The sequence below is a fragment of the Telopea speciosissima genome, chromosome 7, assembly GCF_018873765.1.
Source record: "Telopea speciosissima isolate NSW1024214 ecotype Mountain lineage chromosome 7, Tspe_v1, whole genome shotgun sequence".
Lineage (NCBI taxonomy): Eukaryota > Viridiplantae > Streptophyta > Magnoliopsida > Proteales > Proteaceae > Telopea > Telopea speciosissima.
In genome coordinates, this window is record NC_057922.1 from 32,021,728 (window position 1) to 32,049,576 (window position 27,849).

The 27,849-nt window shown below is 38.7% G+C and overlaps 1 protein-coding gene and 1 long non-coding RNA gene across 2 annotated transcripts; one reads left to right on the plus strand and one right to left on the minus strand.

Moving 5' to 3' along the window:
* Positions 1-3,395: 3,395 nt before the first annotated feature.
* LOC122666647 (flavin mononucleotide hydrolase 1, chloroplatic) lies at positions 3,396-27,358 on the plus strand. Its single transcript, XM_043862686.1, has 7 exons — positions 3,396-3,637; positions 3,995-4,070; positions 4,814-4,865; positions 20,944-21,058; positions 21,484-21,554; positions 24,578-24,665; positions 26,934-27,358. The coding sequence occupies exons 1-7, from the start codon at positions 3,423-3,425 to the stop codon at positions 27,103-27,105; spliced, it is 789 nt and encodes a 262-aa protein (XP_043718621.1). The 5' UTR covers positions 3,396-3,422; the 3' UTR covers positions 27,106-27,358.
* Positions 7,125-20,135, minus strand: LOC122666648. The gene is made up of 4 exons (XR_006333696.1): positions 20,017-20,135; positions 19,972-19,977; positions 8,401-8,408; positions 7,125-7,135 (listed from the first exon to the last, which is right to left on the minus strand). It is a non-coding gene; the product is annotated as an uncharacterized LOC122666648 (long non-coding RNA).
* Positions 27,359-27,849: the final 491 nt, after the last annotated feature.

The window sequence follows — 27,849 nt, forward strand, 5'->3', positions numbered from 1 at the left end:
TATTGTTCATCAAAGTAGGTATTCCAGTAAGTCAGAAAATTAGTTCGGTTCCCAATGGAACGAATCGACAAATTCCATAATAGGGCATGCATCAAAAGAATACCAAGAATATTTAAAATATGCATATCTGTTTTTAATGTCTTAAAACTAACACAAAATCCAACGATTCTGTTCATCAAGGTAGGTATTCCAACAAATCAGAAAATTAGTTCGATTCCCAATGGAACGAATCAACAAATTTCAGAATAGGGCATGCATTAAAAGAATATCAAAAATATTTAAAATATTCATATCTGATCAAAACAGAGGGCACCACTGTGTAGAGCACAGAAAAACAGAGCCAACGCAAAAAACGGGACCCCAAACGGAGTCTCGTAGCCCCCGAAAAGTCCGGTCAAAGTTTTCAGTCCAAAATGGTTGACTGTACTGGTTTGACCGGTCCAAAGGGTCAAACCGGTTCAGTTCTGAACCAAACCTGGTCCACCAAAATCGGGCATTTATGGTTCAACCAGGCCCGGGTCAACGGGTAGGAAAGCGGGTCGACCCGACCCGGGTAGCGCACGTTAGCATCGCCCATAAATACTATCAGGCGCACGATAGCAAACCCTATAAACCCTCCTTTTTTTTTTTTTAAACTTCTGTCGGCGAGTGAAGATCACCCGCGGCTGCTGCCGACGGTGATCCATCCACCGAAAACTCTGATTTTCCGAGCTCTACGCCCCCAAGTGATCAGATTCTATTTTTGCAGCCTAAAAAAATCGGCAGAATGCCAATGTCCGTACAGGTTTTTGAAAAACTGGAAAAAACCCTAAAAACCTTGATTCGAATCGAAAAAATTTCGATTCCCTTATTATGTTCTATTATTTTGAATCCATATAGGTTCAAGAACGGATCTATGGAGGCTCTGATACCACATGTTTGAATAAATCGATCCGAATAGGGACAAGATCCCATAAGCCAGGATCTCCATAGGGCGTTCAAGAACACAATCAAATAAATAATAGAAAATAGGGATAGAACCACCAACCTTGTTTCGCATCCATAGTGATGATGATCGCAGCGAAAAATAAAAAACAAAGATCTAGGTGCTTTCCCTCTATTCTCAAAGTAACTGGCCTGATGAGAATACCGAATGCGCAGGGACAACGAACACTGAATATCTCCCTTTCTTTCAAGAATGCACTCCTCAATAGTAATTGAGAATAATAAGTTGTGTTGGGTAGAGGGGGGACCTAGCTCTTCTTATATAGTAATCCCTATAGAGTCTGACTCATCACAGTCTCAATAGGAATCTATCTGACCCACACTAAGCCAGTCCACATTAGACTTCTAATATAACTTAATGACCCCACTTTATTAGATCAAAATCCTAATTAGTCTAGTTTAGGAATTTAATTATGTTCATATTGAATTTTATTAGAACTAAAATTCTAACACTGCATAGAATCGATTCCAAAATAAAGGTTTACTGCATAAAGTATATATTTATCAAGAATAGACAAATATGACAGAGATAACCATGCACGGTGGTTGGAGAAGTTCTCCCAACGGAGAGGATTGTGGTTGGGAGATTTTCTCGACAGAAGTGTTGTTGAAGTTTTAAAGAAGAAGAAAACAATGAAGGTTTGATTATCAATGAAGAGAACACACCCATGTGACAACTACATGTGGAGATTAAAAAAAATTGAATTTAGATTTGAATGTTGAGGTTGATAGTCTTGCTTTTTGAACCAGATTCATTAATATCTACCTATTCAAACTATTCAGCTAACGTGACCCATCCTCCCCCTTTGTTGAAAACTCTATTTGAATATATTATGCTGGAATGTCTGGCCCATAAAACCCTTTTTGAGAAAATTGGAATTCTCTACAAGGGTCCTCATGTAAATTACTATCTTTTCTAATCAATATATATTTTCTGTTCAAAAAAAAAAAAAAAAAAAAACACTCAGGATTAAAAAGGATAATTAAGCAATAAGGATTTTAACATACATTTTTCCTAAAAATAGCCAATCATACTTTAATGCGGGGGGACCCTTCCTTCGCCCCAGGGGTCGAATTGTTCATATAGGAAGCCGGTTTCAAAATGATTACTATGAACATCACCCTCTCTAGGCATCACCATGAGAGTGAGACAAAGAACCTTCCATTTTACCAAAAAATAAATCCTTCTAAATGAACAACCAAAAGAGGTCCTAACATTCAGATACTTCTCTGTCTATACACAAAATTAACCTTAATTATTTCTCCCCACCTGAGATGTCTATATTGGCCCATGTGTCTTTCTATCAAAATAACTCTAACAAGAGATTTTTCCATGGAGCACCAGTGATCTGTGTAGGTCTATATCTGCATAGTGTGTCTTCTTGGCTTAGGATCCCATTTATCTTTGGAAATGTGAGAAAAAAGTGCTTATTTAGCTCTACAAAGTTCTACGTCATTCTTATTATATAGTTTATGGGAAGTAGTTTTTTGTCCGGGAGTGTGGCTTATGCCAACACTCCCATGTGTCTATCTATCTCTCTCCTTCTCAAAACAAGGGGGCAAAGGTGCCTTTTCATATGAGGAGGAGAGAGATAGACTCATGGGAGTGCTGGCACAAGCCACACTCCCTGACAAAGTTCTTCCCATACTTTATTCTCTTTTCACCCACCAGTCATCTTTACCGATTAGATCTAACTTTCTAAGCAAGGATTCAACAAGACAGGACAACAGTTTAAATAATTGCCTCAGTGGAGTTGGTAGAAGTGTGAATAGTAAAAACTCACTTACCAAGTTCCATGGATTCTGAAGATTGTATGCTTCCCCTTTCTTGAGTTTTACACGTTCACTATGAATAAAATGTTTTTCCACCGAAAAAAAATAAAAATAGTTACTCATCTAAAAAAAAGATAGGACTAAAATAAGACCGGACATGTGTATCGATCGATACGGGATATCAAATCCAAATGTCTAATGGTATGATCAATCCAATTTTAACTGATCCGAATTGGTAGTAGTTCAATTTCGCCTTGACCAATCCAAGATCAACCAAGATTAAGAACCATGATTGGATGATGATGGATCCAGCTTGTCTCAAAGAAATCAACGCCAAGGGAGTGCCTAGGGGGCATCTAAGGGCTGAACTGTATCACACACATCCCAACGGCTGAATGCCCCTTAGGCTCTGGGTTCTAGGCTCTGGAGAGGAGTTCAATCCGATTGGATGATCTAACCAAGCTCCCATTATTTTGCGGTGAAGGGTGAACGTTAACATTACTCTTTTTTTTTTTTTTTTTTTTGTGGGGGTGGGGGTTCTGATCGTGACGTTGATAATAAATACGGACCTTTATCCACTGCTGCGCTGCACGATGCCACAGCAGCGCTCCAGTTACGGATAAAAATTCAATAAATACAAGTCCTTGATCGTTGTGCTTTCCTTGATGCCATGGTCGCCGTTAATGGCTCTGTTTCTCAGACCAACACTACTATCTGTACGTCCAACACCCACTTTGAAATCTGTGAAAATAGCTCACTCTATGAAACCTTCGTTCTCCTCTTCTTCCTCAGAAAAGAGTAAATTGCCGATATTGCTCTTCGATGTAATGGATACAATAGTCCGTGATCCTTTCTATGAAGATGTACCCGGTTTCTTCAGGTAATTTGTATCCTAAATTCTATAATATTTCAATCCTAAGTACCAATGCGAATGATAAAATTATTTAATTTTTTCCTGGAGATAAGAATTCTGCCTTCATTGCATAACACTCTAAAATGGAAGCTAAAGCAGATAGGTTTTAGCCCACATAAAAATTCTTCACTAGAACACTTAATAAGAACATGAAACATGATTTGAACTGATTACAATGTAAGTCTTGTGATTAATTTGCTAATTTGCCATTGTAGCGGTAGTACGGCCTTGTATTCTCTCCAGTTATTGTAGCTTCCCTCAATGTCTTTTATGGCTTATGTTCCTTTTTTTTGTACTACCTGATTTGACAATTTTCCTGTTCAGAATGACTTTGAAAGAACTAATAGAGTGCAAGCACCCGACTGCATGGATTGAGTTTGAAGAGGGGCGGATTAATGAGGTATTCTTAACAATGTGTGAAGAGTAATTACTGAAACTGGGGAAGTCTAGAAAAAGGCTATTAGGCATGAATGATAGAAAGGCTTATCCATGGATAACTGGTAGGAAAGTGAATTTAGGGTTGAAATAGAGTTTAAGGGAGTTGAAAGAGGATAGGAAAATAGACTGGCCTTGGATAACCTTTCTTGTCATTGTGTTCATATTTCCTCTTTTTTAGTTTAGGTGTTAGTGAAGAATCAAACAAGGGAAGGCAGATTCTCCTGTGATCTTCGGTTTATCTTTGCTTGATGATCTTTGTGACAATCATTGAGTTAGATTTTTTTATTTTATTGTTTATTTGAGTTCGAGTCTTCTACAACAACAACAAACTCAGCCTTATCCCAACTTAATGGGGTCGGCTAGTGATCGTAATTACCTTTGTGATGAGAGATATTCACCATCTAAATGTCTCTCACTGAAATGACATTATTCTTGATAGTTTCATTTTGCATTCATAACGACTTTGGGGGTTACATGATTAAGGGATTCCATATAAAGTCTCACGTCCATTGAGATGTGAATCCAGTAACTGGTTCGGCTTGCTAATTCAGGAACAAGCCTTAGTTTTCCTAATGTAGAACTCTTCCTTAAAGGGAACTGATTATTTAACTTTCTAATTTCTTGATGTTACTAAAGAATTCATTATGTTTGTGTCTTACTCTTGTTTATTTATCTAACACTTCCCCCCCCCCCCTCTTTTTGCAGATGGAGCTAGCTGGAAAATTCTTCAAAGATGGAAGGTCATTTGACATGGAGGGTAAGAGGGTCATACACTCATACTTCAGTTGAGATAGATCTTTAGAGATATGTCTTTTAGTGATAGTTTCCCTTATAAAGCACATTGTTTTCATCAAATTTTAGAAAATGATCTTGCAAGAATATTTATCTTGATTACAGTGATTACAATAATCTTGTGACAGTATGTTGTATGAATTTATGAACATTTGATACTATAAAAAAAGAGAATAAATAGAGGAGAGGGAGATTCGCAACACATTTCATTGTAAGACATGTATGATTTCTCTCTCCTTGAGCACCCTATATGGTTATATTGGAGTTCCTTGTTCACCTAAATACTGTTCACGTTATTGATTTACGTGGTAAGAAAACAGTAGTGCAAATAGCATTTCATATATTTGAAATTACGGTTTTCGGTTCATAATGAAACTCAAGGTTTCTGATGCTATAGAGATTTTTGGAGTAGACTGTCTTCCATGGCACATTTTGCAGCAAAGTAGAAGACAAAATGGTAATGAACCTATAGAAAAATTTGCCAATCAGATTCCTCCATAATAGTATATCTGTATATCGTAACCTACAGTCCCAAATTTGTATTTTTGGGTTTTCCATGCTATATCCATAAATCCTAAGTCATAACACAATGGACGAAAAGATTATTTACAGGTCCATCTTCTTTTAAACACATGAGATACTGGTTTCTCATTGGGAGATCTTTTCTTTAAATTTCAACAGTGATGATCCTATGAAGTATCGAGCAACAAACCACTCAAGCAGCAAATATAGGATGAAAAATTAGATTGCATTTGTTAGGGAATTTTGGAGTACCCCAAGTAGGTGATAGAACAAGTAGAGACATTATAGATGATATTGTCATAAAAAAACAGTGACTAATGGGAGAACTATTAAGAGTGACTTGGGGCAACTTGAAGACTAGCTATAAAATGAAAAGGGGATGGGTTGAAGAAGAGTAGTTTTTTTTTTATGATATAAAATAAATATATAAACCCAAATGAAGAAGAGTAGGTTGATGTACTGGGGAAAGATTTGAGTATTTACCCCTAGCAGTACACGACTTTTTTTTTGTTTTTTGGAGGGGGGGGGGAGTTGGGGGTGTAATCAGAAGATATGGCTTAAGATTGGGTAGAATGCTCATTTAGTGGGTATCAAATTATCGGGTAAAGGTTGGACAATAATGATCGTTAAGATTTGTATTGTTATACATTAGTTGTTAGTAATTAGTCACGATAGGGGGAGTGTCCTATCATGATATAGGTTAGCTTAGTTAGTAGGAATCCTACTAACAGTGATGCAGGACATTTGGGGGCTGCTGCCCTAGCCCAGGCCCAAGCCCAAGCCCTACCAGCTCTGCATTTAGTTTTTATTTCAGTTATTGCAGTGTAGTTAGTTTTATTTCAGTTTATTTTACAGGAGCAGTTTCTTTTTTTTTTTTGCATGTATTTTAGTTTTCATTTTTAGTGGTAGTGTCGTGGGCAGTTATAACCACCCAACAGCAAGTGTGTAATCAGTCCATATATTTCTTTTGGGCCTAAGCCTTTGAAATTCTTTGGCATGTCGACGGTGGACCAATCATAGTGACTCCTTGTTGTCAGTCAGGCTTGGATCTTGTTAAAGAGAAGAGTTGTCCTCTCATTATTTTTGCCCAAAAATTAAAGAATGTAAAACTTGGTCTCAAACAAGGTTTAAAGTATCCTTCCGTATCCACCAAAACTAATCGATACGTATTTTATTTTTAAGGTACCAATAAGATATGATATCGTTACAATACCTAAAAATTAGGTATTAATACATAAGAAACCGCATCTTTTATATTTAATCAATTGAATGCACTTGCCTCATCGTATTTTGTTCTCCTTTATATACATTATATATTTTACATGTTACTTATTTATAGTGTTTTATGCTTCAAAAATGTATTTTGCATACATCCTAAGCATTTCATATGTTTCTTGACCATTTCCATACATATCTAGCGTATCTTGCGTCTCTCCAATATGATATGATACGTCTCTTAAAATCACCCTTCCGATACGATACCCGATACCGATACTTTAAACCTTGGTCTAAAGGCTTGGAACAAACACCTTTGGTAACATCTCTGCTTCTATTTAGGATTGTAGGACTGTACTTTTTAATATCCAATTTAATCTTGAATTTGATCCCCATAACCCTAGATTAGCAAATGAGGAAAGATCTACCTCCCTCAAGTTAGGAACTCTATGCAAACATGATGAAAGCTTCTATAAGCAAAACTGCAAAATTAAGTGGCTTTCTCTTGGAGATTCCAACGCTGCATTTTTTTCACAAATCTGTAAAGGCTAAGTAGAGTTAAAATTCCATCTTTAGACTTAGAAATCCCGATGACAACATTAGTATTCACTGGCCTTGAGGAGATTGAATCAGATTTTGTTTTACATTTTTCGAGGCAATTTAGCCCTGCTGTTCTAAATTAGGTTAGTCTCATTTTGGAGGAGTTATCCTTCAAGAAGGTCCAAGGATCCTTTGCTATATTCCATCTGAGGAGGCGATTCTAGTTGCAATCAAATCTCATAAGATTCAGAAAGCCCCAGGCCCTGATGACTTTAGTTTTCGATTCTTCGCTGCTGCTTGGGATATTATAAAAGATGATCTCTTATCCAGGCAGTCCGTGGCTTCTTCTAGCCGTCTAAAATCAAAAGCATTAATCAGATTTCCATTTGTCTGATCCTTAAGCATGAAGGGGCTGATAATATCTCATTTTTTGGCCCTATTTCTCTTGCCAACCTTATTTATAAGTTATAGCAAAAATTATTGCTAGATTTAAGTTGGCCATTGATGATTTGGTGGCTTTTATCCCTGGTTGGAATATCACAGATAATATCTTTTTTTGTCATGAAATTGCTCAAGGATTTGAGAGATAGAATCATTCTACTGCTGTCTTTCTCAAGATTGATATCCATAAAGCTTTTGATTCTCTCAAATGGGAATATATTACTTACCTTTTATCCGGAATGGACTTCCCTCCAAACTTCATTCATTGGATCCAATATTGTATCTCTAGTGCACATTTCTTGGTTCTACTTAATGGTTCTCCTAAGGGTTTTTTTAAGTCTAAGGTAGGGATTTGTCAAGGCTGCCCAATCTCCCCGTTGTTGTTCTCTATTGCTATGGAGGGCCTCTCCAAGTGCTTTGAGCTTAAAACTATACAAAATTTAATTTAACTAATCCCAAAATGTAAGGCTGTGAGGATTACTCACTTAGCTTTTTCCGATGACCTTATGATTTTCTCCAAAGCTTCCCTCCCCTCTATTTCTTCTGTCAAGGAAGCTTTGGATACCTTCTCAGATATGTTTGGTCTTAGTATTAATCCTCTCAGATCCTTGGCATTCTTTGCAGGAGTTTTTGATGGCATAAAAGCTCAGCTCAAAGACATTTTGGGTGTTCCGGAGGGTCATTTTCATAGTTGTCAAAGCGTTCAGGCAACCCAAGGCGTTGGAGGAGGCCTAAACGTAAGACAACACCAACAAGGCGCCTATTGTATCCACCTAGGCGACCAAGGTGCCTGGACGCCTAGGCGACGCCTTGACAACTATAGTCATTTTCCGATCAATTATTTTGGCCTTCTTTTGATCTTTTCGAAACTATATGCATATCATTGTTACCTTATTTTAGATATATTTCTGAAGAGATTAAAATTATGGAAAAATAAGCTTCTATCTTTTGTTAGCCGCCTTGAACTCATTAGATCAGTTATGCAAAATTCCTATATCTACTTGTTGAGAGTGAGAATATCTCTCTCGGGATTAGCATCAGAATTCTGGCGCTAATACCAAGAGGATCTCCTCTCTTTAATTAATACCTTTTCCCTTTTCCCCTTTTTGCCCCTGTAATCCCTAACCCTCTTTATATGAAAATATATCGCAGCCCTCTCTCTTAAACGAGAGAGCTGCTCTTTGGCCCTCTTCCTCTCTTCTTTCTTCTTCTTTCTCGGTTTATTTACATGATATCAGAGCTATTCTGATTACTGGGTACAAGGTCAAGCAACTCCACTTGGTTCTCCATAGCCTTCTTCATCCCCATAATAAGAAGGTGAAGCTGTAATCAATCTCCTAGGGCTCTCGACTTCTTTTCTGCAGCAGGGGGTGTTTCACCCCAGATTTTCTTGCGATTAAGAACTGTTTTGGGATGGGTTGATGACATCGTAGCTCAGGTTTGATGCCCTTTTTTTTCTTTTCGGCTAATTTCTGAAGAATAGTGGTCAATTCTATTGCTGGTACTTGTGTCACTCGAGTGTTGCTGCTATTTTACACTCTACCATGAGTGCTTGAATTCGATAGTGAAGGGATTATATTTTCAGATCGATTCCTATGGCTATCTGGTTCTCAGTTTGGCTGATTGGGATTGATGTTTATGGATGTATGGCTCTTTGATTGAGATTGTTTTTCTGCTACTTGGGTCAGTCTTTTGGTGCTCATTTGTTGAAGCATATTGGACTGATTTTACTGCTGTTTGGAGTTCTTTGAACTACTTTGCTGCTGATTTTTTGGACCTGTCCAGTGTTATTTCTGGTTTCTCTTTATATTGGTTGTAATGGGAGAGACACCAAAGGATGCTAAATTGATGACTGAGGTTGTATCCTCCTCATCAACATATCTCACTTCTAATAGGTTAGAAGGGAGTCACAACTTCCAACAGTGGCAGAAGATTGTGTCCTTAGTTCTGACTGGAAGGGGTGACAAACATCACTTGACAGAGGTGAAGCTTGCGGGCACTGATGCGTCTTCATGGGAAATTACTGATGCTCGGATTTTGGGACAAATGCTGAATTCCATGGACAGCCATATTGTTGATTTAGTCACTCATATCAACACTGTCAAGGAGCTGTGGGACTACTTGGTTGTGTTGTACTTTGGACACAACAACCTTTCGAGGATTTATGAGTTATCTCAAGAATTTTATCAAGTTGATAGGAAGGGTCGTCCACTTACCCAACACTTTACTGATTTCAAGCGTATGTATGAAGAGTTGAATGCACTGCTGCCCATTACCTCTGATGTGACACACATGCAAAACCAGCGGGAATAGTTAGCTGTTATGAGTTTTTTGGGTAGCTTGGGACCCGAATTTGATTCGGTTTGATCTCAGATCCTTGGTGGTGACAAGGTTCCATCTCTTGCAGACACTTTTTCTAGGGTTCTTCGTGTGTCCCGAGACACTAAACGAGACTCTAGTACTGTTGATAGTACTACCCTTGTGAGCAGTGGCCGTGCAGGGGGACGTGGTCCTCCTAAGAATCAGCCCACCTCTGTTGTTTCCTCATCCGCCCACACTCAAGGCTTGCCCAATAAATCTGAGAAGACTGGCCCTACAAGAATGGTGTGTCACCATTGTGGTAAAGCTAGGCATATTCAGCGTTTTTGTTGGAAGTTACATGGCAAACTACCTCAGTCCAAGACAGCCAACACTGCTAGTAGCCTAGTACTGACCCAGCAGCCCCGTTTGTGCCTATGGAGGAGCGACTTGTGACTTTGACCATGACAAAGGAGGAGTATGCTCGGTACAGCCAAGGGAAGGCATCTCCAGGAGGCTTCCTCCACTGCTACTTTTGTCCAGACAGGTATTGCCATTGCGTGCTTCTCCACCTCTAGGCCCTGGATTATTGATTCTGGGGCGTCTAATCATATGTCTAGGATGTCAGGTATCTTTTCCTTTTTACATAACTCTTCTTCTACTGTTGCCCTTGCTAATGGTTCCTTTGTTACAGTCAAGGGTACTGGCACTGTACAACCTACTCCTACTATTTCTTTATCTTCAGTTCTATATTTGCCTAAGTTCCCTTTTAATCTTTTGTCTGTTAGCCAAATCACCAAGACTTATAACTTTTCTATAACCTTTTTCCCTAATGGTTGTCTTTCAGGATCTTCGGACAAAGAAGACGATTGGTAGAGGCAGGGTATCAGGGGGGCTATATCTTCTTGAGGACACAGCTTCTGTTGCCTGTTCGAGTACATCATCCCCTCACCAGGTACATTGTTGGGCTGGGACATCTTTCTTTACAGAGTTTGCCGAAACTTTATCCTAGTTTTCGTTCTCTTTCAGTTTTAGATTGTGAATCTTGTCAGTTTGGAAAACTCCACCGTGTGAGCTAGTCCCCTAGAGTCAATAAACTAGCAACTGCCCCTTTTTCTTTGGTTCATTCTGATGTATGGGGTCTTTGTCCTATAACATCCACTCTTGGGTTTAAGTATTTTGTTATTTTTGTAGATGACTATTCTCATGTTACATGGTTATATTTAATGAAAAGTCGGTCTGAATTGTTTTCTGTCTTTTCCACCTTTGTTGCTGAAATAAGAAATCAGTTTGGTTGTTACATTAAAGTTTTTTATAGTGACAATGCACGAGAATACTTTTTTGCTCCTTTTAATGTTTTCATGACCACTCATGGTATTATTCATCAGTCTTCTTGTCCTGACACACCTCAGCAAAATGGTGTGGCAAAATGGAAGAATCGTCATCTGATGGAGGTTACTCGGTCCCTTCTCTTTGAAATGAAGGTGACCAAATCCTTTTCGGCAAATGCTGTTTTGACTGCATGTTATCTCATCAATCGAATGCCTTCTTCTCTGTTGAAGTGGTATTCCTCATTCCTTGCTTTTTTCTTCCGACTCTTTGTTTCATTTGCCCCCACGTGTTTTTGGGTGTGTTTGTTTTATTTGGGATCACACCCCTGGGTTATCCAAACTTGACCCTAAATCTCTTAAGTGTATTTTTGTTGGCTACTCCAGTTCAGAAGGGGTATCGGTGTTATTCTCCCACTCTTCGGAAATATTTTATTACTGTTGATGTTTCTTTCTTTGAGTCTCAATCGTATTCAGCTACATCGGTTACTTCCTCTGATTTGGATGCTGATATTCCCATTTATGTTATTCATTCTCCTATGTCTGTGCCTGTTTCCCCTACTCCTGTGCCAGTGCCTCCTCCACCTGCTTCTGTCCCTACCCGAGTTCGGCCTGAGATTCGCAATGTTTATGGTCATCGTCCAAGGGAAGAAGATGCTACCCCTATTGATCCTCTACCTGCTGCCACGCCTTTGTCGTCTGGAGATTCTACACCGGTTCCGGTTCCTCCACCTTCCGATTTGGACCTTCCCATTGCTCAGCGCAAAGGTAAGTGTCGGTGTGTTCGCTATCCTCTTTCTGCTCAGGTTTCCTATTCTGGTTTGTCTACTTCCTTTCGTGCTTGTCTGTCTACTGTTGCATCTCATCTTGTTCCTAAGACCACTGCAGAGACATTATCTAGTTCTGGCTGGAGGACAGCTATGGAGGAAGAATTGTAGGCTTTGGAACATAACCAGACTTGGGATCTTGTTCCACTACCCCAATGGGAAATCTGTTATAGGCTGTCGATGGGTTTATGTTGTCAAGGTTAATGCAGCTGGCTCTCTTGCTCACCTTAAGGCCTGCCTTATGGCTAAGGGCTATACTCAAGTTTATGGGGTGGATTATTCAGATACTTTTTCTCCCGTTGCTAAACACATTTCTGTTCGGGTTTTGATCTCACTTGTGGCCACTCATACGTGGCCTTTGCACCAGCTCGATGTCAAGAATGCGTTCCTTCATAGCGATCTCCAAAAAGAGGTACATATGGAGCAACCTCTAGGGCTTGTTGCTCAGGGGGAGTGTGGCTTGGTTTGTAAGTTGAAGCAGTCCTGGTACGGCTTGAAACTGTCTCGCAGGGCCTGGTTTAATCGGTTAACAGAAGTAGTTCTTGAGTTTGATCTATCTCGATGTAACAGTGATTACTCTCTTTTATCGACAAACCAACACAGGCAGAATTTTCCTTGTTGTGTATGTGGATGATATTGTCATTACTAGAGATGATTTTGAAGGCATTAAGAGTTTGAAGTTCCATTTACAACAGAGGTTTCAAACTAAGGATTTGGGGAAATTAAATTATTTCCTAGGTGTTGAAGTGGCTCAGTCAAGGAAGGGTATATCTCTCTCACAGCGAAAGTATACTCTTGATCTACTTACAAAGACTGGGATGTTAGGGTGTAGACCTCTTGATAACCCGATGGACCCTAATGTCAAACTTGTTGCTGATGAGGGAGATGTTCTTGCAGATCCAAAGAAGTATAGAAGACTTGTTGGAAAGCTCAACTATTTGACTTTCACCAGACCCGATATTGCCTTTCCGGTGAGTGTTGTAAGCCAGTTCTTGTCATCTCCTCGGACTTCTCATTGGGATGTTGTTATCCAAATTTTGAGATATCTCAAGAAGGCTCCAAGACGAGGATTAGTCTATGCTGATCATGGACATGGGAGAGTTGAAGGTTTTTCAAATGCAAATTGAGCTGGGTCACCTATTGATAGGAGATCAACTACAGGTTATTGTGTGTTTGTGGGAGGTAATCTTATCTCCTGGAAGAGTAAGAAACAAAGTGTAGTGGCTAGATCAAGTGTAGAGTCCGAGTATCGAGCCATGGCGCATGCAACCTCTGAACTGGTTTGGCTGAAAATGTTATTGACGGAGCTTGGGTTTGAGGATTCTTCACCAATGCAACTGTGGTGTGATAACCAAGCAGCAATACATATTGCCTCCAATCCAATGTTCCATGAAAGGACCAAACACAGGTGGACTGTCACTTTGTTTGAGAAAAGCTTCAGCAGGGAGTAATCTCTACAAAGCACATCAAGACAGGAGAGTAACTCGCAGATCTTTTTACTAAGTCTTTAGGAAGTGGGAGGGTTAACTATATTTGTAACAAGCTGGGCATGATTGATATAAATGCTCCAGCTTGAGGGGGAGTGTTGAGAGGGAGAATATCTCTCTGGGGATTAGCGTCAGAATTCTGGCGCTAATACCAAGAGGATTTCCTCTCTTTAATTAATACCTTTATCCCTTTTCCCCTTTTGCCCTTGTAATCCCTAACCCTCTTTATATGAAAATATTCTGCAGCCCTCTCTCTTAAATGAGAGAGCTGCTCTTTGGCCCTCTTCTTCTTCCTCCTCCTCTTCCTCTCTTTTTTCTTCTTCTTTCTCTGTTTATTTACACTACTGGTATGGTTTTTTTGGGCTTCTAGCTTCTACCATTTCCAAGATCAAATTCATTATGTCTTTTTTCCTTTGGAAAGGCCAGGAAAGCTCTAATTTCCTTCATCCTATTAGTTGGGCAAAAGTCTACCTCTCGAAAGATGCAGGTGGGTTGGGGCTTCGCCGAGTCAAGGAATCTAACCTTACGAGCATCATTAAACTTATCTGGAAAATTGTATCTAAAAAATGATAGTATTTGAACTAACTGGGATACTCAAGATACCTTAAGCTAGACTCCATTTGGACTGCTACTTGCCCTTCGGATGCATCTTGGGCATGGCGGAAAATCCTTCGAGTGTGGACACCTTGTCAATGATGCAATTCGTTCAAGCATTGACGATGGATGTGACACATAGCTGTGGCTTGATAACTGGCATCCTAACCCGGTGCTCATTTCCAGATATGGTGACCATAGCAGATATGATGCCGGTTCCGATAGAATGGCCAAGGTCTCCTCCATTATTTGAGATGGTATTTGGTGTCCTAGTCCTAGTAATTCCAGTAATTTGATTGAGGTTTGGTCTCATCTCTCTAATTTCTGTTGAGCACTAGGGGCAGCGGTGATTTAGTTTAATGGATTCCAAATTCTTCTAAGAAATTTACCTTTATCTCTGCCTGGAATCTGATCAGATCAAAATCTGAAAAAATTCCTTGGCATAAGATTGTCTGGTTTAGTTCTGTTGAAGTACTGTTCATGTGACACTGTTCACGTGAACAGTGATTGGGTTGATATGTGTATCTTCTATTTTCCTAGTCCTAGTTGGAGTCCTAGTTTCTAATTATGTCAAGTCCTAATTCTCTGTGAGTTGTTAGTCTTAGTTTCAGTTTGAGTTGTTAGTTCTAGTTCTATTCCTATTGTACTTGGAATCCTATCATGATTAGGAATTCCTAATCGATTAGGAGTTCCCCTTTTATTGTAATTTGAGATTTTAAATACAAGCATTATGAGGGAGACGATAAGTTTAACAGTTCTCTCCTCTTCCTCATCTACTTCTCTTTCTCTCTTCTTCCTCCATTCTCGGTTTTGGTTTTCTTCATCTATATTCTCTATTTCTCTAACATGGTATCAGAGCTAGGTTACCAGTGACTGATTCTCTCCAAGATTGCTGTTTTGAGAGTCGATTTTAAATTCTGGTTTGAAGAAGGAAACCCTAGTTATAGAGGAAGAAGAGGAACTAGGGTTTCACATCTTGGTTTTGATGACAATGAAATAGTGTCTGAAGATCATACGAAGTTGGGTGTGCATCGATTCATCGAATCGATTGCTATTAATTTCTCAAGAACTAATGTTATGCTCCATCGATATGTATTTGCTGCTCTATTCCGCTACTATTACGCTATTGCAAGTTACGATTTATTTCCTTAAATGGATTCTTGCTATTTTGATCTCTGTCATTACTCGATTTGCTCTTGAATCAGCAATTTTATCGTGCTCGTTTGTGGCGTAATAGTCGATCAACGAATCGAGTTGATCCTGTTAGTTGCATCTTCTTTCTTCCCGCGGCTTGAGGTACCATTACCTCTCTTGGAGGCGACCCAGTATACTGAGTTTTTGGTCGAAACTCAAAGGGAGTTGTGAGATATGTCCTTGAAATCAGACCTGAAACCATAACTACCGCTTTATCTGGTTTCAGGAATTTTTTGTTCAACCTTACCTTTGTTATTCAACTTTTTTTAGCTTGCATTCAAGATGGCATTGTGTTGCGATTCTCCACCCAAAATTTCAGGGTGATTGGCGGTTGAATGGAGAAGTTCTCTCGATATACGCTGGTTCCAGTTCTCTCATCTTCCTCATCTTTTCTTCTCTCTCAAGTTACTGGTTACAGGTCCTAGGTTATCTACATGGTTTCCTTCTTCAAACCAAAATGAGGACTTTTAGTTGGGTTGATACAGTGTTTTTCCGTTACCTAATTCAGCTCATTTCTGCTACTTGCTGCTCTAGTTATTTAACTTCAAGATTTTATGTCATTATGACAATCTAAGATTCATCACTAGTTAGCTATTGAAGATCGTTAAAAGCTGCCTTTTTTGGAAGAAATTCTAGTCCCGGTTTGCTGATCATGTCTGTCCAGGTTTTGAAGATCAATTATTTCAAGTTCTTGAAGGTTTATTTGGGAGCTACATTCATCTGTCAAGCTGGATTCTGCTGCAACTTAGTTTCTTCTCATTTTGTTCAAGTTGGGCATTGATACCTTGTATGCGCCAACTTGAGGGGGTGTTTGCATTATTATGGAGTTCTTTTTTTTCCTTTTAGTTCAAGCTGGATCTTCTTTCTTTACTTATTTGTATAATCCAGCTTAAGGGGGAGTGTTGAAGTACTGTTCATGTGACACTGTTCACGTGAACAGTGATTGGGTTGATATGTGTATCTTCTATTTTCCTAGTCCTAGTTGGAGTCCTAGTTTCTAATTATGTCAAGTCCTAATTCTACTGTGAGTTGTTAGTCTTAGTTTCAGTTTGAGTTGTTAGTTCTAGTTCTATTCCTATTGTAACTTGGAATCCTATCATGATTAGGAATTCCTAATCTGATTAGGAGTTGCCCTTTTTATTGTAAGTTGAGATTATAAATACAAGCATTATGAGGGAGACTGATAAGTTTAACAGTTCTCTCCTCTTCCTCATCTTCTTCTCTTTCTCTCTTCTTCCTTCATTCTCGGTTCTGGTTTTCTTCATCTATATTCTCTATTTCTCTAACAAGTTCAGTATTGTTAGACACAGTTTTACTGTGTGGCGAGCTTTAACCTTATCTTTCCCAACCTAGGAGTTCCTTCTCAAGAGAAATATGTCTATCTAGCTTTGACCTTATCTTTCCCAACCTAGGAGTTCCTTTTCAAGAGAAATATGTTTATCTCTAATTGTTTTCTTTGCTAGAACTCTTATGAAAATGTGGAACACCTCTTCATTTCTTTTTTTTTTCTCTAGATCTGTTTGGAAAGGTGTCCTTAGTAAGTATTGGCCCATCATAGACTTGGATCTTGAAAATTTGTGGTGGTAGTCAATCTGTAACTATATTGGTAAACTTGCCTTTGGTGCTGTTATTCATCATATTTGGTGGGAAAGAAATAAAAAAAGATGGACCTCCTCAATGCGTACTATTGAACAGATCTTAGAAGCCATCATTTTTTAGATCAAAAACAGACTTCCTCCTATTCAAACTGCAAGCCCAAACACTTTAAGAAATAGGCATCTAGCCTCTTCTTTTCCCTCTTATTTCTCCCCCCCCCCCTCGGATTCTTGATGTATCATCCTTTTGATATTGTTTCATCCCCCCTGGCTTTTGATGTACCATCCTTTTGTTAGTTGTTTTGTTTCTCTTGATTGGGGTCCCCTTTGGTTAGCCAGTTTGGCTATTATGTTGTACTATGCTCTTTTCCTTAATATATTTTCCATTCATCCAAAAAAAAGATGCATCCAAACCAAGATGGACCAACAGCTCATCTCCCCCCTTTCAAAATGCAAGTCTCTCCGAATTTCCCACCTGGCCTTTGTTGTTGATCTCATGATTTTCTCCAAAGTGAATCTCTCCTCTGTGGATGTTGTTACGGGCTGTCTGCGCTCCTTTGAAGGAATGTCGGGCTTGCTTGTTAACCTTCAGAAGTCTCTCCCCTTCTATGCTAGTGTTTCTAAGGTCGATAAGGTCAATCTGAAGGGTATCACAAGGTTTCCCTTGGGTCGTCTGCCGGTCAAATGCCTTGGCCTCCATTTGATTCCTTTCAAGTTGTCACCCCACCATTACTCCCCCCCCCCCAATCATTGATCTCATCTGCAAGAAACTCCACTTTTGGAAGAGCAAGCTCCTCTCGTATGTCGGCCGGTTCGAGCTAATCAGATCAGTCCTACTATATCTATTGGTCAGGTATTTTTAGGCTTCCTCATTCCACCATCAATAGCTTGAACTTTGATGTGTGCCTTTCTCTGGAGAGGCTCAGACCCTTCCAAATTATTGCCCCCTACCAGTTGGTCCTCTATTTGCCTCCCCAAGCAAGATTGGGATCTAGGCTTGTGAGGAATCAAAGATGTAAATATCGTCGGCATCCTTAAGTTGATCTAGAATATTGCCACTAAGAAGAAAAGCATTTGGGTCGATTCAGTCCACTTTAGATTCCTCCAGAATGAATCCATCTGGACTTTTTCCCTTCCCTCAAATGCTTCTTGGGTGGAGAAAAATCTTGAAGTTCAGGCACTTGGCCTCTAGTGCCACCACATCCCTTATTGATGATGGAGCAGACTCCTTGCTTTGGTTGAATGTTTGGCACCTTCATGGGATTCTCATTCTCTCTGCTGGCGACAGATCCAGATACTCCTCTGGCTTTGCTAGAATGGCTAAGGTGTCAGACATCCCTCTCGACTCTGTCTGGGCCCCTTGGTCCTCTTTCATCCCTTCCTTGACTGCCGCTTTGGATGTCGTTTCTCTTACCAGTAGAAGGCACAGGGGGAGTGGTGACCTTGTTGTATGGAAATGCCCCCTCAATGGTCCCGTCATAACACTTTTTGGTTCAGATGCCACATTCCCTGCCAGGCTGCCACAGCTTCACTCTATGGAGGGCCTTCACCAGTTCTCTTCCTACACAATCTTTTCTAATCCAAAGACGGATTCCTGCCTCCCGCAACTACTGCCCTTGTTGGAACGAAAGATGTGGATCACCTCTTCTTCGAGTGCCCCTTCTCCTCGGTCTGGAAAAGGGCTTCTCGCCAAATGCCGGCCCCAGACCAGTCAGCTCCTGCCCTTTGAGTCCAGTTGTGACTTGATGGGCAAGCTTGCTTTCGGTGCCGCCATTTACCACATTTGGATGGAGCGTAACATCAGGTGATGGACCCATAAATCTAGATCCATCTAGCAATATTGGGATACTATCTCCTTTGACATCAGATCCAAACTCTCATGTTTCTCTTATCAGTGCCTTGATATCCCAAGGAACAAGCTCATTGTTGTCTCCTGTGGTCTCCCTTTCTTTTGTCCCCTGCCCCTCCTTCCTGAGGGCTGTCGCCTTGTACTTATATTTGTTTAATTTCTCTTTTCCTCCCTCCTTTTAGGAGGTGCCCTTATGTTCTCCTCTTCTCTTAATATATTTTTATGGGTAAATGGCATCTAAGGTACCTGACGTTTTGTGAAATTGCAATAAAGGGACCTAACGTTTTATATATTGTGTTTGGGATACCTAAACGAAGGTAACCTTAACGAAATTAAATTTTTTTTAATTTTCAATTTTACCCTTAATATACCCTATTTATCCTTCTTCCATAAACCAATAAACGATTCATCTTCCATCTCCGTTCTACAACTCCTCATCCATTACTCTTCGACCCCCATTTCCCACCTCTACTACTTTTCTTCCCCACCGCCCCCATCCCAAGTCCCTACTATTTTTCTTCCCTCACCACCATAATATTCCAAGTCCCACCTCTCATCTTCCTTGCCATTTCTCCTTCCCCTGCCAACGAACCCATTGAGAGAGAGAAAATCGGATGACTAATATACGCCTTGCCATTTCTCCTTCCCATGCCAACATAATTTTTTTCATGAACTAGGTCTCTTCAGGTGAAGAGTCCATTAATATCAGCAGAAAATATGTTTTCCCAATCTTCAACTACACAGGTCATGTTTGTTTGGTTTTCAGGTATATTTTTTTTCTTGTGTGTTAGAGTTGCTGCAATAACCATTCTGTTTGTGGCAAAGTTTGTAGAAGAAACCAAGGAAAGAACTTTGGAAGAAATTCAAGCATCCATTTACTTGTAACTGGGGGGAAATCGATGGATAACCTCTGAGAAGATTTTTGGAATTTTGATTCAATGTGTGCAAATGACTACTGAAAATGAGAAGAAATATCATGGCCATAGGTTAACAGAAATGAATCTACTAGTTAATGGAGAGTTAACGTATTGATATTAGTCCACCAACTCCAGATTTTGGATGTATATATATTATTCCTAATGGAGAGTGTGAACCATTCTTCATGCAAAATAGTCATACTATCATGTATTAATCAAACAATTCCTAACAGGCTCGCGGAATCACCCTCCTCTGTTTGCAACACCAAACTGAGTCTTTGTTGGACTGATAGCATCAACCCACACCACATGATCACTTGAGTTTGCTCAGATTTGGATAGAAAAGAGAGAAAGGAAGTGTGGAGAAAGAGATTCTGTTCAAAACAAGCATAAATAATAATAAACATCCTTTCTTGTATGAAACAATGCCATGTGTTGCTTTTTGACACAGGAAGGATGAAACTTAAACTGTTGTGATAAGTGTGGTTCAATACCAATGAAAATTATGAGGTGCCATGCTGTTCTTAGAAACACTTTTAATCCTAACAATTAGCCAATCAGAAATGTCTGATTTGTTTCTGGGTTTTGAGGCGTTCTCATGTATCATAGGATTATACAATCTATGGTACTTGTGTCTTTTCAACAGTGGAAAGTGCATGCATGTTGAGAAGACTTTTATCATGCTCTTTCAAACGGAAATGCTAAAGTGTAACAGAAACTAATGGGAAAACTTACCCACCTCAAATAAATGGCTCATAATAGTAAGGGGAGATGGGAGTGGGGCAGTACAGGAGAGATGAGGGTGGGGCAGTACGGGGGAGTGACGGTGTAAGGAAGAAAAATAGTAGCAGTGGGGGTGGGGACTATACAGGAGAGATGGGGGTGGGACGGTACAAGGGAGTGATGGGGTGATGGGGTACATGGGAGTATTTTTTGTCCGGGGGTGGGGGTGGTACAGGAGAGATGGTGGTGGGATGGTACAAGGGAGTGATGTGGAACGTTAGGCATCTTTACTGCAATATCACAAAACGTCAGGTACCCTGGATGCCATTTGCCCTATTTTTATTTACCCAAAAAAATAGGCTGGATTTTCCGAGGTTTGTCTATTAATAGATACAAATTTGTGACTTTATATATACTTTATGGTATACCTCATAAGTAGTAAATCTGTTTATTGATGTACATCTTTCTTGTTTACTGCTTACAAGGCATTGAGTTTACCTATTTTCCTTGCAGGTCTTAAAGAATGTATGAGAAGAGGATATTCCTACATAGATGGTGTTGAAGAATTGCTTCGTAGTTTGAAAAAAAACAACTATGAGATCCATGCATTTACAAACTATCCAATCTGGTATTGTGAAAGTCACTGGATTTATTAGTCTTACCAATTACACTCTATGGAAACTGAGGCACAAAAAAGTACAGTTCATCTCCCATGGGACATGAACATGAATCCCACCCATTATTCTTAGATGCTTTTAGTTTTTCCAAGGCAAAGTGTCTTTTTTATACTTAAAATTATGGCAATTTTTTTTAAGCCTGCAATATAAATAATGTTTCTGGGGTATTTATAGATATTTTTGACAAAACAAATTGAAATTCACTTAGTGGACTAGTATATAGTACAGTAGGAAACAAAATATGATTTCTAGATATATGGGCATTATCAGTGTTATCATATCATTTCAATGCGAGTATGCTAAGCTTGTTGATATATCTGGATCTTGTATCTCATTGCCCAGTTTTAAGTAATTTTCTGGAAATTCTGTTTTGAAGGTACACAATGATTGAAGACAAGTTAAACATCTCAACCTATTTATCTTGGACATTCTGCTCATGCGTAACTGGTATTGTTTTCCCATCTAAATGTTTTTTGCTCTGTTCTTTTCCTTTTGCCTTAGTAAAGACTCCAACAAATGCTTTCTGCATCTTTCTTTTGAATTTTGATTGCTCGTTTTTACCAATTTTATTTCATAAAGTAGGCTTAGATGTTCAAGAGCTAGCAATCCATTTAAGTTATTCTAGTTTTGATAGAAAATGACGGCAGTAGACCCTTTGTTGTACCAATTGTAAATTAATGGCAACCAATATCTCTGAGGCCATGCACAACCTGAAATACATAGCAATGTTGAGAAGATCCCCAGTTCCAAATTGAAGTAGTATGAGATCCAGTCTTTTTTATATTTAACTGAAATGATTATTATACTTTCCACTTTTCAATCCCTCTTGACCGTGGTATTGGTTAAACAGAAGATGAATGAAACTATTTATGTAATGATTGTATTATTTAAATAGGGTAAATTATATCTGAGGTACCAAACGTTTTTGAAAAACTACGTTTGGGGTACCTTGTGTTTCATATATGTTATGTTTGAGGTACCCCTCTTTTTATATTCCATGTTTTCCCATAGATGCGGGAAAGAAAAACTGAGTGGAGGGGATAGAGAAATGCAGAGAGTGAACAGGGGAGAAAGAGAGCAGTAAGGGGGGAGGGGGGAGAAACAACTCTCAGCGGTACATGCCAAATTTGTTTCAGAGCTATAAGACAATCTTCTATTCCTTGTGGCAAGAACAATTCATGGTCAGTGAACAAACAACCAGGAGAAAAAAGAAAACAACAAATTCTTCCTCAGTTGAAAAACCAAGTTGCAAAAATGGTGATTAAAAAAAAATTCCAGATTCTGATAATATAGCACAAACTGATCCTCTTTTTTCCTTTTCGGTTTTTATTCAAAAGGAGAGAGATCTCCAGCAACCTCATCGGAAAGCCCAGGGTTGAAAAGGTTGGTTCTGTCCCAACTTGTGTGAGGGAGAAAGAGAATGGCTGGAGCATACCTCAGGCCGTTATTGAACTGGAAACAAAATCTACTCAAACTCTATCTCCTATGATAATAAATGAAATTACAAAATAGCCTAAGGAACCATGTCGATAACTGCATCAGGAGCTCACAGCAGGGGGGGAGGCTGGGGTGAGGGGGTGCGGGTTGCGCAGTAGAGTACTGCATGGCAGGGGCAGCAGGGGAGCGCACGGCAGGGGGAGCAGTAGGTGGTGCACAGCAAGAGGTGGCCTATTGTGAGGTGGTGGGGGCAGCAGCAGCAGGTGACGGATGCAACAGGGGTCAGTGGAAAGCGGGCACAGCAGCAATGGGGGCCAGTGGCAAGGGCCAGCAGTGATGTCAGAGGTGGAGGATGTCGACATCGCTGGTGGCGGCGGCAGCGCCGTAGGAGGTGGTGGTGTGGGTGAAGTTGGAAATATGAAAAGAAAGTACCTCAAACGTAGTTTTTCAAGTGTGTGGTACCCCAGATGTAGTTTCCTTAAACTTTGGGTACCTCAGCTATAATTAGTTCACAAGTTATCATCATCCAATAGGACCAATTACTTCCTAATAAACTGTACACGCCAGAATATCTGTATAATAAAATGATTATGACTTATTTTTTCTTGCAAATTTGTAGACATGTTTTTTAACCATCTAAATGACTATAGTAACTTAAAAATAAAATAAATATTGTTTGTAGGGAAAAAAAAAAGCCATTCATATGAGTGAAAATATTCATTGGGGATCATCTGGTAATGTTCAACTTTGAGCCCACGATCTCTTATGTGGGATTCATTCAATTATTTAAATTGCTTTATTCATTATTTGTAAATCTATTAACTTAAACTTCATTAGAATAACATGATATAAATTAATATAAATATTTTATTTTCATATTTGTAGACCTTGTAATTTAACTGACATCAACCTTAATTCCAGATATATGCAGACTGGTTCGTAGCTTATATAATAAGTCCTCAGCATGTTCTATCATTTTCATAGCTTCAGTGAAGATTCAATTAGATAACCATGGATCTATATTTTTTTGACAATGTTTTCATGCATGTCCACATATTTCCACAAAGTCACAAACTAATTTCATTTCTAAGGGGTCTGAAGTTTAAATTAAAAGTGAAGTATAGAACAATGAGCTTAGCATCAGCCAACAATCACCACGCTAAAGATTTTATCCATCTTCTTTGTCTTGCCGATCTAGGATGTCAGGAGTGTAGGTTCTCGTTTTGGTTTGGCACTTGATTGGATCAACCTATTATCCAAAGACTGTGCGGTACAGTTTAAGTTATGCCTGTCATTGGAAGATGTTTGGAAGGTTGGTTGTATAGTTCTAATTAATGCTACTTGTCCGGTATTGCTTTTGGAAAATCATAAATAAAAGGGAATAAGTTTCTTGATTCCGATTTCTTATCAAAAGCTTGCACATTTCGGTTGATGGTTGACCCTCTTTTACAAATGCAACCTGGAGTAAGTAGTTCATTTTCTTGTGCAACCTTTTTCTTGGGTTGCATTATGTGATCTGTTGATGAACTTGTGCAAGTTGTATTTATGGGTTGCTCAGAGGTGCAGCACTAGAGCCGAGGATAGAGACAAAACTATTAACCTGATGGCTGGTTCATATGGTTAAAGGACCACTTGAAAGGTGAAACAAAGAGAGTAATCAATATTTCTTTTAGCAAGGTTGCACGTGTCCACTGGTCCTTTCTTATTGTTGCAAATCATATCTTTTGATATAATCACAATGATTTCATTGTGGAAGTACTTGATGGGCAATGATTTGTCCCTGAAATCACCGATCCCATCAGTAGAAATCTCTTGTCTGAGAGAGAAAGTAGAGAATATCTAATTTTAGGTTGTGCTTTACCTCATTTTCTTGTGGAATTTATAAATGAACTCAGGCTTGTAGTTATTATTCTAATGAGGTAATAGAATATCTTCCAACTAGAAATATTAGTCTCAGTGTCATATTCTCTATAGACTCTTTGATTGACTTGTGGCCTGTTCTATGGGAATAACGCATCTACTGCTTTATGCAGGAAAAAGGAAGCCTGCTGCTGATTTTTACTGGGAGGCTCTGAGGCATCTAGAAGTGGAGCCAGCAAGCTGTGTTTTCATTGATGACAGGTTAATTATTTTTTCTTTCGGCTTGGATCAACTAACAAGAATATTTTCTGGATTGTTATCTTCACAAAATTAGTTGGGATAAGGCTTAGTTGAGTTGAGTTGAGTTGAGTTGAGTCATATTATGTTCACAGGATATAGTTTTGTTCCTGAACCAGCTAAGTTTGTATTTCTACCTCTTTCCATAATCAGTTGTTTCCAAAGCAACAAAAAGCCTTTATTTTTATAGGCCAGATTCTAAATATTGCACCAGTCAATCTCCACTTTTAGACTTTCAATAAATAAGGTGAGATGGTCCACAAGAGGAATCATTGGGTCTGAACTTAGGATCATTGGATCTGTGAGAGCCAACCTCCAGACTGAATATTCCATTATCATAAGTAACTGTTGTGATAACCTAATTAAAAATTTCCCCATTCTCTTTTTAAGCTTGATTTCTTGCCCTTTTATGATCTTCATAGATTTGGACTTTACCATTGTTTATGGGAATAGAGTTTCCATGAAGATTCTGTCTTCCATTCACTTTCCCCACTTTGAAATTGAAGGAAACCTGCAATAGATATTTGATGGATATGTTTTCAGCTGAGGGACATCTCTTGATGCACTCCTGTCTGCTTAGAAAAGCTAGGTCTTTGATTTCCTCTATGAAATATTGTTCTCCAAAAAAATGTAGATCTAGCTACTCTGGTGTAGATGGGCTAGCTAACGTTACATTGGTGCTACCTTATAGCCTATATAGAGGTTATTTTGCTGCTTGTGTTCCTATATATTTGCCTGCCTTTGGCCTCATCTCAACCTCAAATCTTTTTTGTTTCTTTGTAGATTTCATTATAAAAAAATAAAAATAAAAAAGAAGAATTATGAGTTTCCAGCATGAAAAACTTCAGAGTCTTACCGTTACATGTAGTGATTCCTTGACTGAGCAAATTGGAAGGTGGCTGATGGCTCTTCCGTGTTTCTACAAAGCTGAATCCGGGGAGAAATGTCAATATATCTATTGAATTTGGTCGAGTTCTAAAAGCGAACTCTTCTAAATCTGACAATTTCGGATGCAAGAAATAGTTAACTGATCTTTCTTTTTCTTTTTTTTGTTGGTCAGTAATTTTTGTTTCCTTTATTCTCTTGAAGTTTAGCGAGTGGAAGTGTGGATCAAGTAACTCTGAGGTAAGGGTGTCAAAACTAAACCGAGACCGTTTACCGAAACCGAACCGAACCGTTTAAACCAAAACCAGCAGACTGTTTAGTTAAATGGTCCGGTTATGGTTTTAGAAATTACACCGTTTATTTAATCGGTTTGATTTGGTTTAGGCTGATTAATCCAATGGTTTCAAACCATCTAAACCAATTAAAACCGATTATAACCAAACCGTCTAACCGTTTAAAAACTTAATAAAACTTTTTTTTTTATAAACAGAAAGTCAAAACCTAGCAAGTAGCAACTACTAAGCAGTCATTTTCTTCATTAATGATTTCCTTTTTCCAAAAAAAAACTAATAACTTAGTAAGTAATAAGTAATAACTATTAACTAATAACTAGTATTAATAAAAAAAGTAAAAAATGTGTGTAGAACTGTCTAACCAAAACCGTGTAAAACCGTATAGAACCATTTAACCGAAACTGTTTAAAAACCGTTTAACCGAAACCGTTTAGCAAACGGTCCAGGTTTTGATTATGAGACCGTTTAGTTAATCGGTCTGGTTACGGTTTCTACCCTCGAGTAGTCAAAACTGAACTGAACCGAACCGTTTAACTGAAACCGGACCGTTTAACACCCTTACTCTGAGGTCATGATGATTTAAATTGTGTTTCTTGGTATACCCATGCATGTGGAGCCTGAGTGAGGTGGGCCCACATCCTGGTGGGAGCACTCAGAACTGCCTTAGAAAATTAACTCAAAGTAGTTGATTTTAAGTACCATATTCTTTTAGAAAGTGTAAAGATCAGTGAATGAAATTTTGATAAATAAATGTAATTTTGTTGTTGCTAACCAAAAAGAAGAAAAAAAACTATATAGACATCAAAGATACAACTCTGAGGATTCATCAGAAAAGAAAAAAACTTTAGATCTTGAGGTTACACAGGTGATTGCACTTTTCAGATTGTGAGTTCTCATGTGTTTAGAAGATATCTATATGTATCTTATTCATTTGATTCAGGTACTCTTATTTTCTCCGTAGTGTTTAACATCTCTTACTCATTGTGTTCAGCATTGATTTGTTTTCTTCTTATTGGCCTATACTGATTTTCTTTCAATGTCTGAACTTCACCAGGATGGCAAATGTTGAAGCAGCAGTAAATGTTGGGATGGTCGGTTTACATTTCAAGGATTCAGTTTCTCTTCAGCATGATCTCTCTATACTAGGGATTGAGATTGATTCTCCAGCAGATAAATGCCACCAAAAGCTGGATCCAGCCATCCTCATCAAAGAACCATTGTCTTAAGTTCTTCAATCTCTCAATGCAATCTGTAAACTTAGTGTGGTATTTTTTTTTTTTTTTTCTGCTTTGATTATTGTCACTCTTTTTGTTGGCAGTTATTATTATCAATACAATTAAACTACTGATGTCCTGGTTGGCATTGTCTGCAATTCTACTTGGTCAAACCTTATATATATATGTCTCAAACTCAATAGGCAGCACTGGCCAATTCTGAAACAAGATTATATTGAATTGAAGTAATTCTTGAATTTCACAATTTCTGAAAAAATTTAAGACTACCTGAATGCTCGTTGCTCCAAAATTTTGGTTTTCTTCTGCAAGGAGCTGTAGATGGTTAAGTGTGTGTGTGTTTGTGGGGAAAAATTGCATCTGTAGACGGAGATATTAATTTTTTTTTTTGGAAAAAAAAAACTAAAAAGATATTTAAAATCAAAGTCATGTTTCAAATCCAATTCATGTCACTTAGAGGTTTTAGATAATTCCTGTAAAATATAGCACTGCAGTGATAGCAGAGTCTGAAGTCTCAATGAAGGATATCCCTTTTCTTTAATCTTTCGGAAGCTTCAACATACCATCAAGAAAATGGAATTCCAACACTCAAACCATTTTCACTGAATGCTAATACTCCAGTAATGTTGATGATCACATCACTTTATTTCTGCAGTTTTTATCTGATCCTGTCGATGATTGCTTTTGTAATGGTGAAAATAAAGTGGACACTTACAAAAGTTGTATTTTTTTTTTTTT